At 39.4% G+C, this 15,351-nt stretch overlaps 1 protein-coding gene across 3 annotated transcripts in view; it reads left to right on the top strand.

The window, feature by feature from the left end:
• The window catches only part of GRIK2 (glutamate ionotropic receptor kainate type subunit 2), a 611,732-nt gene that overhangs the window by 763 nt on the left and 595,618 nt on the right, over positions 1 to 15,351 (top strand). For all 3 annotated transcript variants that reach the window (XM_048844922.2, XM_075126599.1, XM_048844923.2), the window contains exon 2: positions 4,758 to 5,161. In XM_048844922.2, the coding sequence (XP_048700879.1) occupies positions 5,047 to 5,161 (115 nt within the window). In that variant the 5' untranslated portion in view covers positions 4,758 to 5,046. The remainder of the gene's footprint in view (positions 1 to 4,757; positions 5,162 to 15,351) is intronic.

Consider the following 15,351-nt stretch of genomic DNA (forward strand, 5'->3'; position numbering starts at 1 on the left):
CTTCCCTCCTCCCTTCCTCCGTCCAGTCATTTACTACATTATACAACCAGCCGTCTACTCTATGATAGCCAGTCCTGTCGTTATTGATCAAAGATGAAATTCCACATTCTTTGAGAAGCCATCCATTGTTAACCTGGCTAGTGTCTGTGGCTCTCTGTATTCAAGGGGAAACCTTCCTTTCTGTTCCATGTAGTCGTGACTGCTAATACAGCGTGTGCAGTGAAAATGAAGGAATGCGTTCAAATGAAAACGCTCCCTTCATTTTTTCTTAAAAACTTGTTGGTGGAATAAAAAAAAATCTTTCCCCCACCTTTCCCAGATACTGGGGTGTGTGTGTGTGTGTGGGGGGGGAGCTGATGTATGGGGAAAGCCATGCATGTTTGCTTTTGCTGCTTAAAAATATGCTAAGAGTGCATTGCTGTGAAGTCCAAAAGTGCCTGAACAAGTAAATCTATTACATCCTCAGTTCGTTAATTAGGTTGCAAGTCTCTCCAGCAGCTAAAAAATTAATTACCATCTTAAAATGTCATTAATCATCGGCGCAGCAGAAACTTGGTTATAAATCTGGACTAAGCTAATAACAGACAAGGGGGACCTACCGTTTTTATAGCTTGTGGGAGTGGAGTGCAAGTGGGCCGCGTTGTGTTTTCTTTAACTGATAACATCAACATTAATTTTAGTACTTTGGCAAACGTTTAAAGGGGTGGACCGGGTTACTGATTTGTCAGCAAATCTGCAATACTTCTGTGTACCGATCTGGTGGGGTTGGTCAGGTGTTGTAGGAGGCTACTGCTTTCCTCTCACCAGATTGCAACAGCAGGACGACTCTGGTGGCCGACAAGTCTGAGGCGTTAGCAACGATTCACCGAAAAATGTCCAAGGAACAAAGTGTCAGGGACCATATGTCACATGCCGATTCTACATTTCTCTCTGTTATCCTTGTGAGGGAAGCGATCAGGAAGTTAAGCGACGTAAGGCCCATGATATACAAGCTCTGTAGTCAGTTCTTAGTTATGTAGCTGATAATGGAAAGAATTGTCTTAAATTGTTGTGGTAAAAATGTATATCCCAGCAGGTGGCAGCTAAATGGAACTAGATTAACTTTTAGTATAAGAAAAGGACATAAATATATGCTCTGAAGAAGAAAGACCTTGGTAATCAGGTAAAAGGTTAATCATTTAAATGTAATCGCTTAAGGTAATTCTTTAAATACACAATTTAAACGAATCCCCCTTTTCCTAAGGACACATTATTTACATAAGATCATTGTATACACAGGGCGCACACACACACACACACACACACACACACTTAGTAGGCTTTTAATACCCAGCATAGTTTTTAATTAACTTATGCAATGTCTACTTAAGTTTTTTTTTTTTTTGTAGCTGAAACATGTATTTTCATATCTGCTTCCCTGTGCGCTGGCCCTGGATACTAAAAACATGTAGCTACCAGGCTCCGTATGGTGAAGTTGAAGAACAAAACAAGACTTATAACAAGAAACTGAATATTTCAACCCTATTGTGGCGGATTATTGGTATGTGGAGGATAGGATCCCAGTGGACACCAGCTTCAGCTAGCCCTATATCAGAAAAGGATTGAATAGCGGGGTTGACAAGCATTGAAAAGACCAGCTCCCTCAGTAAAATACTGTATAATTAGCCGTGTTAATCCTTTAGATGTGTACAGTACTGGGAACGAAAATGCAATGAGGGGTGCTATGGCGCTTTTCAGTTTCCATACTAAAAATAGTTTAGAAGAGAGAGAGTTTTTTAAAAGGTGTTTAATAATGGGGAAATGAAACTGAAATCCTCTTAACAGATGGGAATCTGGAGGTGGTGGAGTTTGAGGCTTTGGCTAATTATATATTTTATAAATGGGTTTTAGCCACCAAATGTAGGCAAATGTTTTTTGTTTTTTTTACTGAGTTTTAAATATTCGGTGGCTTGCAAGACATTCCTTACCAGAAAGTAAGGACGCCATGTAAGAATTCTGAGTTAACCACAATCTTCCTTGAGAAAAAGATATTTTCATAAGATACTAGAGAAATGTATGGTAGGACATAGGAGATATTCAAGGCAACCCTGTGAAATACCAATAAAAACACAGTCCAGCCAACATAGTAAAGAATAGAGTGTATCTTTAAAAGTGTAGATAAAATACATTAATTCCCTTTCTGTATTGGGAAACTATTGGAGGGGGAAAATGTATTTTGACACCTAAAATCACACACGGCTTAGGTAATATAGCTCAACAGCAGTAAGGCTTAAGGAGTGGTGCTCTCCGTGGTGCTGAAAAGGGAATGCAGCCCTCCTATCGACACCATATTTCAGCAGGACAGGTCCAGTCACTGTCCATGGTGGTGAGTGCTGTCAGGTTAGTGTTGGACGGTTATTGAGAGTGAAAAGTTAATTTGAGTGTCATGCGTGTGCACAGGTTTTGGAATGTAGAATACTGAATATCTAATTTTAAAAGCCATTTATAATGGATGGTTTTGAAGTTTCAGTGATTGTATAAGATCCTTGGCAAGTTGGGAATTTTGTTAGGATTTTTTTATATCAGGTAGCTGCCTATTTGTCCAGGTAGTTTAGAAAATAAGTTTGGATAACAGATGGTTAAAATTGTTTGTTTTCATTTCTTGATTAATGCGCTGCATTTACAAAATAAGACAATGAATCTTATAATTTCCCATGCTTTTTTAAAGTTCATTCTATAAATAGTGCTACATTCTGATAATTCGCAACACAATGAGCATTTGAAGATACCTAACCTCCGCTAATTCATCACTGTAGCAAAATTAAGAATGCTCAGTTACCACCCAGGTCAGTTTTATTCCTCCTTGGACCAAGATAAGATATAACAGATAGATCAGAGTAAATGAAACAGCAAATACATGAAAGAATACCTCAAACTGTACATTTTCCTGAGAGTTATTCTAAATGGGAACTGAAGGAGTCGCTAGATATCCTTGCTTTTAGCACTAGGTGTTCTTTTTAGAGTACTCCAATAGTCAAATCATTTGACTGAATTCCCTGCTAGACTGCAGAACTAGCCATTCATGATACTTATTTTTGACACTGCAGTTATGCCTCCATTTTAAAGACAAGAAATCAGTAATGTTTAATAATCCCCTCGCAGAATATTTTATCAGTATTTTTACAATATAAGAAGATGATATGGGCAGATAAAATCAGGGTAGAAAGTTATTGTGAATTGTTAACACTTTTAGGAACACATGGTTTCTAGAACATAGGTAATTTCATTTTAGTATCACTTATTCTGCATGTCTAAAGTATGCATAGAATTATTAAGAATTAACCATAACTCATGTCTGTGTTGTTACACTCCTGATAGGTCCAAGAATGTGTTTCTTCAGTCTGACGTTCTGTAAAGCCAAATCTATGCTGTCTTCATCTGTGATAAAAATCTCTCTCATTGAGATTTTCTTCAGCACTAAAGAGAGGGCAGAGCCCAGGCAGACTACAGTTTAATCTGCCTTCATTTTCCTTGTGGGATACTAGGAATGGTCTCTTAATATCTATAATAAAAACCTAAAATAGCTTCAGTGAAAGCTTCACTTTCAGATTTTTTTTTAAATCGCTGTCCATTCTCGACCAGTGTGTTTTTAATGAATGCACATAGGAGCGAATACACAATTCAAAGTATCTTAATTGTTTTTCCAAGGAAAATCTGAATGTTGCTGAAAATGAGTGCACCTTTATATGGAATACAATGAGGAAAAAAAAAAGTCCAGAGCTGTTTTAAGATGCAAATTAAATGTCCCAGAAGCAAACTAGCAAGCACTGTTATACTTACTGAGGATAGTGGAATATTATGTGTATTTAGACTACACTCCTATTTTAACCATAGGTCTCGCTATGCAAGTATAAACAGTAGAACCTTAATAAAATCACAGTGAAAGAGAGTTTAGTACCAAAGATAGGCATTTTGGACTGTAGCATATGAAACCTGTAAATCTACACATTCTCTCTTACAAATAGCATTGTCGTTTTAAGCAAACTGAGCGAAATGAATATGTAGGACTTTCAATTCAGAATTAGATGTATTTATTTTTTTAACACTGCAAAATTGTTCTGTACTTTGCTAAAGCTTGGATGTTCAATGATCAGAGTCCCCTACAAGTTGCCAAAAGACAGGCAGCATACAAGTCATGGCGTTTACATTAATAGCATTAAATGTGCATAAGTATTAGAAAGTGAATTAAACTATTGGGACCTTTTTAGCCTAAGCCTTAGCCGGATACCCTTCATGACATACGGTCACCCCTTGTAATACCTCCTCTTGCAGAACTCTGAGGCTAAGTGATTTCCACCCAGCTAGTCAGCTGTTAAAATTCATGAACTGATTTTTATAGAACCGCGCGCGCACGTACACCATAGCTGCCCCTTTGCAGGAAAATAGCTATTGTTGAAAATAAACAAAAATAATAATTGTACGCACGTCAGTAAAACGGAGCTGATTTTTCAACAAAGCGAGGCGATCAGGTCGGTTGCATGGCAGAAATTGGGAAGGCTGTCTGGCAGGCAGCCGTAAGAAGCGAAGAGCTATCTCAAATTTTCTCACTTAATCTTGGCTTCACGTCAGAAGCTGTGCAGCAGTGCAGTAGAATGGGAGCACAGCAAAAGCTTCGCTACTAAAACGCCTGGAGCTCGTTGACTCTCGCTATGTGGCGATAGCTCAGCGATTTCTCGAGCTGGATTACTTATTGATTTCCCTCCTTTCTTGCTTCCCAGGTTTACCCGGCTGGACATTGTGTGTGTTTGGATTTCGCGAGGATTCTCCCTTGACTAACATGGATGTCCCACCATTCCTTGCAGTTGAAGGTTGCTCCTTGGCGCAGTGAATGAAGAACATGCAGGGATTGCTAATGGGTTTGGGAAGCGTAGACTCTCTCCTCTCTCTGTGACCATGCCGTGATCGTGTCTGAGGGCTAAGAGTCTACGTATCCTCATTCTTACCCTACCGGGGAACCTGACGCTTAGAAGGGGGAAGTAAGGCAGCGCGTGTGTGCATAGAAACACCATGAAGATTATTTCCCCGATTCTAACTAATCCAGTCTTCAGATGCACCATTAGACTCCTTCTTTGCTTTTTGTGGATTGGATATTCGCAAGGAACTACACATGTGTTAAGATTTGGTAAGATTTCCCCTGCACTTTACATTGTGTATTTCAAGCTGAATAGTTATATGCATGATTATGTCAATAGGTGGGGAGCAGGGAGAGATACGAGGCTCCGGGGGATGCTTTTTGAGTCAGTTACCGAAGACCCTCTTTATTTTGTGTCCGCATGGCTAAATTAATGTTTGGTTTTTGTGTCGCCGATTATAGTAATAAATAATCATAGGAAAAAAATGACTGTCAAACGTGCTTCCCGGAAGCTCTGCGGGGTGATCAGAGCTTGTGTGGTTTCCTCGTGCTGTGCCTTTTTTGTTTCCATAGCAGTAGGAAACGCGGCTAAAATAGCTGTTGATTAGTTAACAATCTGACAACTAGTTGGTGAGTTTCGACCTCCAGCTTTTCCATGGCCCTCTCTGAGTTGGAGCGTCAGGGCAGATTCAATATTAATGTGACACTGGAAGAGACCTTCCGTTCTGTTGTTCTTTTAGTTTACTTTAGTGGGGGTTCCGCTGTAGTAGAACAGATTCTTTATCAACAATTAGTGGGATGCCAAAGAGGCATTGATGCAGGGCTATGACACATTTCAGAAAAGCTCCTCTCATCAGGGAAAATGACTTGGTCATTATTTCCCCTGTAAGACAAAGAGACTGGGAGATGTCACAGGCAGATCAGTGAAAGCAAGCGTAGCGGTGTCCCAGATCAAAGAAATACTCAGCGTCTCGTGGAAACTAGTATTAGAAACCGGGAGTGACATTTCTGATAGAAAGCCTCCCACATATAGGGTTGCTTCAGGGGAGCAGAAGCAAGAGGAATGTTCAACAACAGCTCGAAGCTCATGTTGTTTCTTGCCATTGGGGCAGACCTGGGCGTGAAAAGTTCTGTTAAGTAAGAGTTAAGGTGGTGAGAATTGCGAAGAGCACTGATCCATTCAACAATCGCCAGCCTAAGTGGTACTAGCTTAGCGTTTGTGTGTGACTTACTCTCTCAGATTGTACACACGTTGGAAAAGTTGCCGTGCCAAACAAGCCCATCCTGTGTGCCAGCTTGTTATGTATGCAAAAGAAAATACTGCTTTTTCTTTTCTGTAGCTTCATTTTTACACTGTAGCAACTGCAGGAGCCATAAATAGCTCTCGTTTGCTTGGGAAAGGTAGAATGTCTTGCAGTTCTTTTTAAAAAAATCATTTTCGTGTTGAATGGAAGGCTGGTAATGATTAAGAAGGCGACTGGTTGCTATTGATCTCGTGTGCTGAATTCCTAGTGTACTTTCTTTTGCCTTCATCTGGTCTAAAGGTGGTGCTTAAGGCACGTTGCTCTTAGCAACCATCTTCAGGAATGCTTGTTTCTTTGGACACGGCTAAACAGGTCCATATATCACCACGGGGTTTATTTTGCATTGAATCGGCTCCGTTGGCATTGCAGTGCAATCATGCAAGGGCTGAATGTCGCCTGGCGCTGCCCAGTTATCCGTCTGTACCCGAAACAGGTTCACAATTGTTGCTGAGCGTTGGTATCTGTGCGTTTGAATTACTTGCAGAGGTAGCTATGAAAACAAGCACCCTTCCATCCCCACCATCGCAAACGCTGATTTGAGGGGTAATTGAAGCTGTCCTCGTCAGTAGCCGCATCCTTGTTGAATTGTGAGGCTGGAACACTTATTAGAATATCATTGATCAACCTGTGTTTTTATGTTAGAAAAATAACAATCTTAAGGTCACAGCGGGGTTTTATAGGGTGCCTTTTCCAAAGGGCTGCTCTTGACAGCATATAGTGTGTTTTTCCTAGACTAACTTCCTTTCCCAATCTGTCTCCCGGACATACATCTCGGTTTTGGGGTTAGACTCCGATGGCTGGTGTTCACACTGGTTTGCTGCAACAAACTAGAAAGACACTTTGGAAGCATTTGGTGCCTTTCTGTGCTTAAAAAGTCACCTTTTCTCTCGGTTTCTGCGGGTTGGGGGCGGGGCGGCAAAGTTATTTTTTTTTCTCATGTGGAGTCCTGGGAGTGAGGGAAAGGGCTTCTTTTTGCTTGTCAGCGTGGCCTGTTGCATGTCTGTCGTTGTGATCGAGTTTAGCTTTTAATTTCGTCCAGGAGTAAAACTGCCCTTATGCCCAATGTGTAAGAGAAGGGCTGTGCGTTCCCAGGAGGGTCAGATCATTTGTCTGGGGGAAGCTGGAAATAACAACTGTGTAATGAAAATCTTGAATTATTGTAAGTGGTAATCCTGTCGCGCCCCCCTCTCCCCCGGCCCCCGTTCCCACCGTGCTACATGCCACTCCGAAATGCCCTTGCTACTGAACTGATGGGTTGTCTCTTGTTGCCCATCGGAGTTTTCCATGGGTCTAGGCGGGAGCGCAGAAGATTGCCTTTAAAAGGCAGCCTGCCAGCCCCCGCGTTTCCTTCTTCGCTAGCAGCGCTATGGCAACAGGGGAGATCTCGTAGCTTGCCAGAGCTCCAGCCCCCTCATTCTTCCTGTGCAAATGAACCCACGATAGATTCGCGTTGTCCTTCCCACGGCGGTGCCACTGTTGGGACTAGCCGGCGTGTCCTGACAGCCTCTCTCTCTCTTCAAGCTACTTTTCAGCAACAGCACAGGAAAGCCGAATGCCCGGGTTATTTGTCATAGGCAGACTTATTTTTATCCACGCGCTTTGGATCGAACCCAGGAATGGCTGATAACTAACTCTCCAGTAGCCTTAAGTCAACCTACCCTTCACCCATCCAGTCCAGTTGCAGGAAAAATGTCTGCGTGGATTTCTGACTCCTGCTGCTGGAGCAGGACCAGCTAATATTTTGGCACCGCAATAAAGCGATCCCTTATAAATGGCATACAGCCAAATCTCTCGTTGCAGTTCCTGAATACTTTCCTATACACAAGCCCAGAAAGCAATAGGCACGAGGCATGCACCCATGATAGTCATGAATTTGAAAGAGAATTAAGGCAAGGCACTGAAAATAGTATTGTGATTATAACACGAGGGTCTAAATTTAGAATAAAAGGAAAGGTCAGGATGGTGTCTTATCATTTGCATCACTGTTGTCTCTGCTGTGTTAAGTCAGACTCTGGCAGAAATCCATACTTTTGCTCTTGGAGTTATACAAAAGCAGAAATGCATAGGTAAGTCGGTCCGTGGTTTTTAAATTTACTGTTGACTTATAAGAAAAGCAGGCCCTATAACCTGAAACAAATACATCTCTGTAGACATCATTAAGCCACTCCATAAATCAGTCCACCTTCACCGCCACTCATGATGGTCTTTCCATCACTATATTTTTGTTTGCCCACAGCAGCCTAATGACACGCAAAAGTGGGGTTACTGTGTTAGTGACAGGTTTCAGAGGAACAGCCGTGTTAGTCTGTATTCGCAAAAAGAAAAGGAGTACTTGTGGCACCTTAGAGACTAACCAATTTATTTGAGCATGAGCTTTCGTGAGCTACAGCTCACTTCATCAGATGTTATACCGTGGAAACTGCAGCAGACTTTATATACACACAGAGAATATGAAACAATACCTCCTCCCACCCCACTGTCCTGCTGGTAATAGCTTATCTAAAGTGATCAACAGGTGGGCCATTTCCAGCACAAATCCAGTGAGAGCTCCAGACCAAAGCATTTCAGGACCAAGGTAAGCAACTTTGGCTAATGCTGAGTTTAGATGCACCTACTACTGATTCTTGGATATTTTTTTTTTAAATGTCCACGATATTTTCCTAGTGCATAATCACCTCCCCAGTCTCCTCTTCAAAGCACCACAAGCTGATCAGAAGCAAGCAGTGTTTAAGAACTGGAGTCCTCTGGTTCTAACAAAACAAAACTGGACAAAGGCACTGGGAGGTAGCAGGAATCCTGGTGTAAAAGCAGCGCCCAGTAAGTACTGTTAGTACTAAGAGGTTAATCATGACAACTACATACAGTTTATAACAACAGTGACAATTCATCACTCTCCAGTGTGGTATGGGACCATAGAGCATTTAAAAACATTTGGCTACTTCAAGTAACCTATTTTAGATGTTTTGAGCATTTTAAAATGCCTCATCTTATTTAAATTGCACCTTTCAGGATTTCTAATTCATGCTAGGCCCTTGCAATATTTAACAGCAGGAATCTGAGGCCAGACAGATCCCGTTTTCTCTTTGTCCTGGTAGTGCATGGACATCATCAGCGTGACAACTGGCTGGAATCAGGAGAACAGAATTTGGTCACTAGGGATTAATTTACGTTTCCTCTAATTACAAGTGTTGTCCATGAATGTATATTGAAGACACAAAGCTCTGAACCGTGAGTGGTCCCTTGACCTTATGTCACTCCCTCTCTTCTCTTTATTTTCAATGTCACTGTAAAAACAATCCTACAAGGAAATGAAATCACAAAATGCCACTTCAACATACACAAAAGAAAGGAAGGCTGAGAATCAGGACTACAACTCCCTATAGAAAGTGACCTTTTGTTGCTCAGATGTTGTGGATGTCTCCAATAAAAAAAGATTTCAAGCCTATGGGGGGATGTAGCTGAATATTGTGAGTTAGTTACTCTTCTAAACTTACTTGCACAGATTCTTTCCCCTGAGGGTGCAATAGCAAAGGAAGGTCCAACTCTCTAGGGGAATGCGGTGGAACTGTCAGAACTGCAAGAACTTCAGGTTGAACTCTGAAAAGCAACTAAACTGAGACCATCTCAAAGAAAGCATAGGAAATATTGATCCGTTCCCTTATCAGCTCCTTCAAGTATTACATATGCCTGTTTGCCCTTCATCAAATTGGAGAAAATATGTTCAGAAAACAACTGAAAGTGGTTTTATTGTCTTAAAAATAAAAAAGAAAACTCACCTTATTTTTGGTCTCTTTTCTAATGGCTCCCAGTGACAGGAATGACTGCACAGCAGGGGCTTCTTCAATGAAGATTTGGCATTTGGGCTTCATCGCTGTTGTTGCTCTGTTGTGTTCATTCCCACTGAGCCAAATGAGTCTTTTCATAGAAACTTTTAGCATGTGCCTGAATAAGTAAGACACTACATGGCCAGCAGCTGGAATTCACTCCTCATGCCATCACGGATGGCCAGTTATGTATTACTGACCATTTTGCCAGACCATCATTAAAACTAGCAAAGACTCTACGTAGCATACTGGGAAAGCTGGCTTTCCGGACACTGAGATCATATAGTTTGCAGGCTCCCCAGACATACATTTATACCTCGTGGGCAATAGTGTTTTATTACTTTGTACTCTGTGTTAGGCATCTCAAGTGTGGAGTTTCTTTCCATTTGGTTCCTCTTCCACCGACATGACTGTACATTGCCATTGCAATCCCCAAACTGGGAAGGTAAAGTCAGACTGAGTTTAAGTGGAAGGATCTAGTCTATTTACCCATCTTTCTACATGTACTTAATCTATGCATGTGCACATGTGGGGGGTGAGGGGGAGGGAGAAGAGAGGGGGTATCTGCCTTCAGATCAGGGAAACGGTGAAATCTGGAAAAGAGCTGTCGGGTTCAGCAGCCCTTAAAGATTCAGGACTGCTGTATTTCTTTGCTTATTGGGAGCTAGTGAAAATTTTACTTGCCAAGGGCAAGGAGCCTTCAATGTGTATTAAAGTCCTCAGAGCGAGGTATTCAAAATGTGTCTGAAACACAGCAGCAGCAGCAGCAATCTTTGGAGGAAGAGTAAGGTTAAGAGCCCCAGGAAGAAAGGAAGGAGGTGAGAAGCATTGTTATTGACTGGTCCAGATTAAACAGCACAGAGGAAGATTTCAATTTGATAACGTCACAGCCCTTCCTGTTTGTCTTTGCTGCTTCTGCTGACAATTTTGTAAGGTAATTAAACTGGCTGGCTGAAGTCACAGTGGTCACAGGGCGATAAAGACCATTTGGATTTAATGGAATTTAAAAACAACAGTGCACTGCACACAACTCTTACAGAACAAGAATTTTAATGACCCATTCAGGGTGCTGACTAAATAGAATGTCCTGAACAAGTTTAATTGAAAGGGCAAACAAGATTAGCTGTACACAGTCTTTATTGCTGTAGATAGGGGAATTAAAATTATCCTTTTAAAGGACTCATTATTACATTATCAAGATTGAATGTAGGTGAAGTAAGCTGTCTTCAATGTTGAGCTTTTGAAATATTCCTGGATCCCTTTACCCCACTATTTAGAACCAAGCACACTTGTACAAGAATTTGCACACAACTGTGCTATGAATCAAGTGATCAGAAGTATAACTTACTTTTTTATTGACTGTTACTGATCTTTGGAAGTCATGGAAAGTTCAAGTAATGCTTTCAATGTAAATGTGCTTGATGAGTGAAATGGTTTCTGTTACTGGAGATAAGAAACCAGAGAAAGATTTACTTGTCTTTTCTAAACGTGAATACTAAGGATTTTCCTTTTAACAAGGAGAAAACCCACTCCCATCAGAAACTAACATGTTTTGCAGTCAGTGCAAACAACTGCAAGTCTTATGTCTCATATTTAGATTTACATACCTTGTTTTTCATAGTTTTAATCTTTCCTTCCCTTAATATCTTCTACTGAAACTATTTAATATATGTTCAGTTAGTAAGTACCTTATTTTCATAGTCTCCAATCTGCAAGGCAAATTAATGTTGGCTGAATATTCTTATTATACGTGTGCTGTAATGCATGTTAGAAGACTAGATTAAACAATGCACAACATAACATTAGGTCACATTTGAACTGAAACTTGAGGAATCGGAGGTCAGCCTGATGTTAAAGTGCTTGCAAATTCCCATTATTTTGTACTTTATTATTTTTTTGACTATTTTGTTGTTTTAGATCCTTTGTGATATGATGTGTAGTAATAATTTTAATAATAGTGTTATGTTTGTAAAACAAATTTTAATTTCAAAAGATTCAAGCATTTTGCAATCGTATTTAAAAATTACATTGTATGTAGTGATCACTTTGTATGTCACTGGAGTGCAGCCTGCGTTGACTGAGTTGATATATTAACAGCATACAATAACGCTAAAGCAGTTCAGGGCAGTAAATGAAGACTATCTTATTCTCTTGAATTAATGGGGAGATTTTATTTAGTCGGGAATTGGAATACACGTATTTGAACGTGACAAAGACATCAGGCCTGCCATGCAATGTGTTTCATGGATCTTAAAGTTGCCAAAAGGCACTTTTACATCTCATCCAAAAGTCACACTTGGATCAAAATCTGCAAGTAAATAGCAAGGTAGTTTTGCATCCAAGTATTACCTAAGAATTCTTCTTGGGTGAGCCTTCACTCTTCTATAGTAATTTTTGGGAATCCATTCTGACCGTTCTAAGAGAATCTCATAGGCTTAGGAGAGAAATTTCCAGATTCTTCAAAAGGTGCAGAGCTTTTTCTTCCCGGTTAGTTTTGTTTAAATGAATACACAGTAGCTGCATTTCCCACTGCATAATGTCAGACCCATAACTGGATGTCTGTAGTAAGTTGAGGGGTAGTTCAGCATGTAACTATACTGTGATCTTTGTAGAAAACACCATGTCAGCATCCACACAACAGAAGCTCATTTCATTTATTGGGTCAACAACATTGCAAATTTTTATAAGCAGCAGCTGTCTAGTTTGGTTATCCACATTCTGCCCATGACAATTCGCCTCCAGTTTGCTACATTTGATATTCTTCGTGTTCATTCCCGAACTCTGTTAAACTTGTTACATTTCACCACAGCGGTGATTGCATTTAAAAGGTAGGTGAAGCAAATCCTACATACTTGTTTTTAATTTTTTTGGGATGAAAACCCCTGCTTAAAGGAAGATTTTATTACTTATTATGGTTACTAAAACAACTTAGGGACACATGCACTTTACATCGGGGGCATAACACATTTTCCAAATATATGTTTGTCATTTATTATATAATATAAATTTGTCAATATATGTGTTTGTCATTTATTATATAATATAAATATTAAATATGCCATGTTCCCCCTCCCCCACCTTTTTGCTGTTATGGAAACAATTTATTAGGCCCATTCTGCAATCATTTATTACACAAATAATGCAACTGACTTCAACGTATATGAATAAAGATTAACAGGATCAGATGACTGATTTATACTTTTACACAGATTATAGTAGTAAGCAGGAGTATGTCTTACATGGTCACAAAATAATCTTAAAGATGAACTGCAAAGGAAAGAAAAATGGGATTGTCTTTTTTCCCTATCCTTTGTTTACAAAAAAAAATAAAAATATTTTTTACTTCTTTTTTGCAAGGTCTTGGACTTCCTAACTTTGATGGGGAAACTCCATGGATGACTGGAAAACTAATCAGTTTATGACCTCAGATATATGGAGAAAGTGAAATCGGAATGAGAGAATGTGACATATTTTTTTTTATCAGACTATTTAAAGCTATTTGTTTTTGTTACACCTACTTACCTCAAGCTCCCTAAGGGGGGGAAAATATTTTAAAGAAAAAGATTTTTTTTTTTAAACATTCAACAGCCTTGTCTTTAAATTAAAGGCTTGAAAAAATTGGAGCTGAGACCTTCAGGTAGCAAAAATCCCAATAGGACTACTAATGGCAGTAAGCACTACACCTGGTAGTAAGTGATTGCAGGATCAGACCCTGGATTTATAAACTTGTTCTTCCCTACTCCCCAGTGATATAATAAATGTTTATTACTTTCAACATAACATGTTTGAATGTGACATGCAAATTAGAACCTGCCATTTACTGGACTAATTGAGATTACTGGGTGAGGACCTGATTCTGAAGCCCAGAGAAAGAGTCCCCCTGAAGTCAGTAGGACTATGCAGCTGAGTAAGGGCTGTCAAACTCAGCCTATAAAATGCAGTCCTGTTTTGGTTAAGGCCCCAATTCAGCAAGCTGTCTCTAATCAGCAAAGCACTTAAGTATATGCCTAACTTTAAATGCATAATTAAATCTCACTGATTTCAATGGGATGTATGTGGTTAAAGCTAAACACATACATAAGTGCTGAATAAGAATAGTCTTAAGCATATATTTAAGTGCCTTGATGAACTGGGGCCTAACTCTATGGCAAAGCTCCAACTGAAGTCAATGATTAAGTTCATACTGAGAAAATGATGTTTGGACAGCATGTAATCTTGATTTTCAAAGAAAATATTATCCTGTGTTTATACAAAAACAATGCTTTCTTTAAAGCTGTCTTTATAATAAACTGACTGCTGGTGAATTCAAAATACTGTTGTTAAAATATTCATTCATGTGTATATACACTCTAATAGGGAAAAAATCAAGTAAATTTATTAAGGATATACTTATAATTGAAGTTGCCATCCATCTGGGCTTTTATGGTTCTGCTATAGTTTATAACTGATATATGTCTATATTTATACCACTAGTTTAAAGTAACACAATTATGGTATGGCTATAGAACATAACATAATAAAAATAATCAAGTATCCACATTATTTTAACAAGAAATGTGTGAGGTCCACAGCCCACTGTGTTCATATTTATTAAGGCCTTCATCTTTTTTTTTTTTTTTTTTTTTTTTTTTTTTTTGTGCAAGTAATCAACCGTCTTGTTAAGATAAGTCTAACTTCTACCTGAACTATTCAGATTGGAATAACTAAAAAACTGGTTATTTTAATTGGTGGGGGATACAGTACTGATTTATATTCATAATTAACTTTGCATCATCCATCAGCAACAAGCACCTTGTCTAGATTTATTATAGAAATACATTTTCTTTAGCTGTGTGAGATAGCGCAGTGCTGCTGGGGTCACTTTAGTGTGTCTTATTTTTCATGCCATAGCCATAGGTGTAACTATCAGTTGCATGCACCTTTTAATTTAGCCATTATTCACAATTACATTTTATGTACCAAATTTGGCAGTAACTTAATTTGCAGTGTAAATTACAGGTAGGCTCTGATTTTGATTTTACTTTCACTGTTTTTACACAAGTGTAACTGCATTTAGTTTTGTGGGGTTACTCCTGATTTACATCAGAGTAAATGAAATCGGAATCAGACCTGCAAATTATAAGAGAGTTTTAAAATGAGTGTAAATTCACTGCTATGGCACTTCATGATTGTGAGAAACCACATTATACCGTGAGACCAAAGTCGATGAAAATTGCATCTGTTCACTCAAGGTGTCAACTTTGCCTAGAAATGTTAGGGATAGTGTGTAGGCATAAGTGTAAACTGATTGATGTAGTTCCCTTGAAGTCAATGGAGCTATGCTTGTTTACAC

The sequence above is a fragment of the Caretta caretta genome, chromosome 3 (assembly GCF_965140235.1).
Source record: "Caretta caretta isolate rCarCar2 chromosome 3, rCarCar1.hap1, whole genome shotgun sequence".
Classification (NCBI taxonomy): Eukaryota; Metazoa; Chordata; order Testudines; family Cheloniidae; genus Caretta; species Caretta caretta.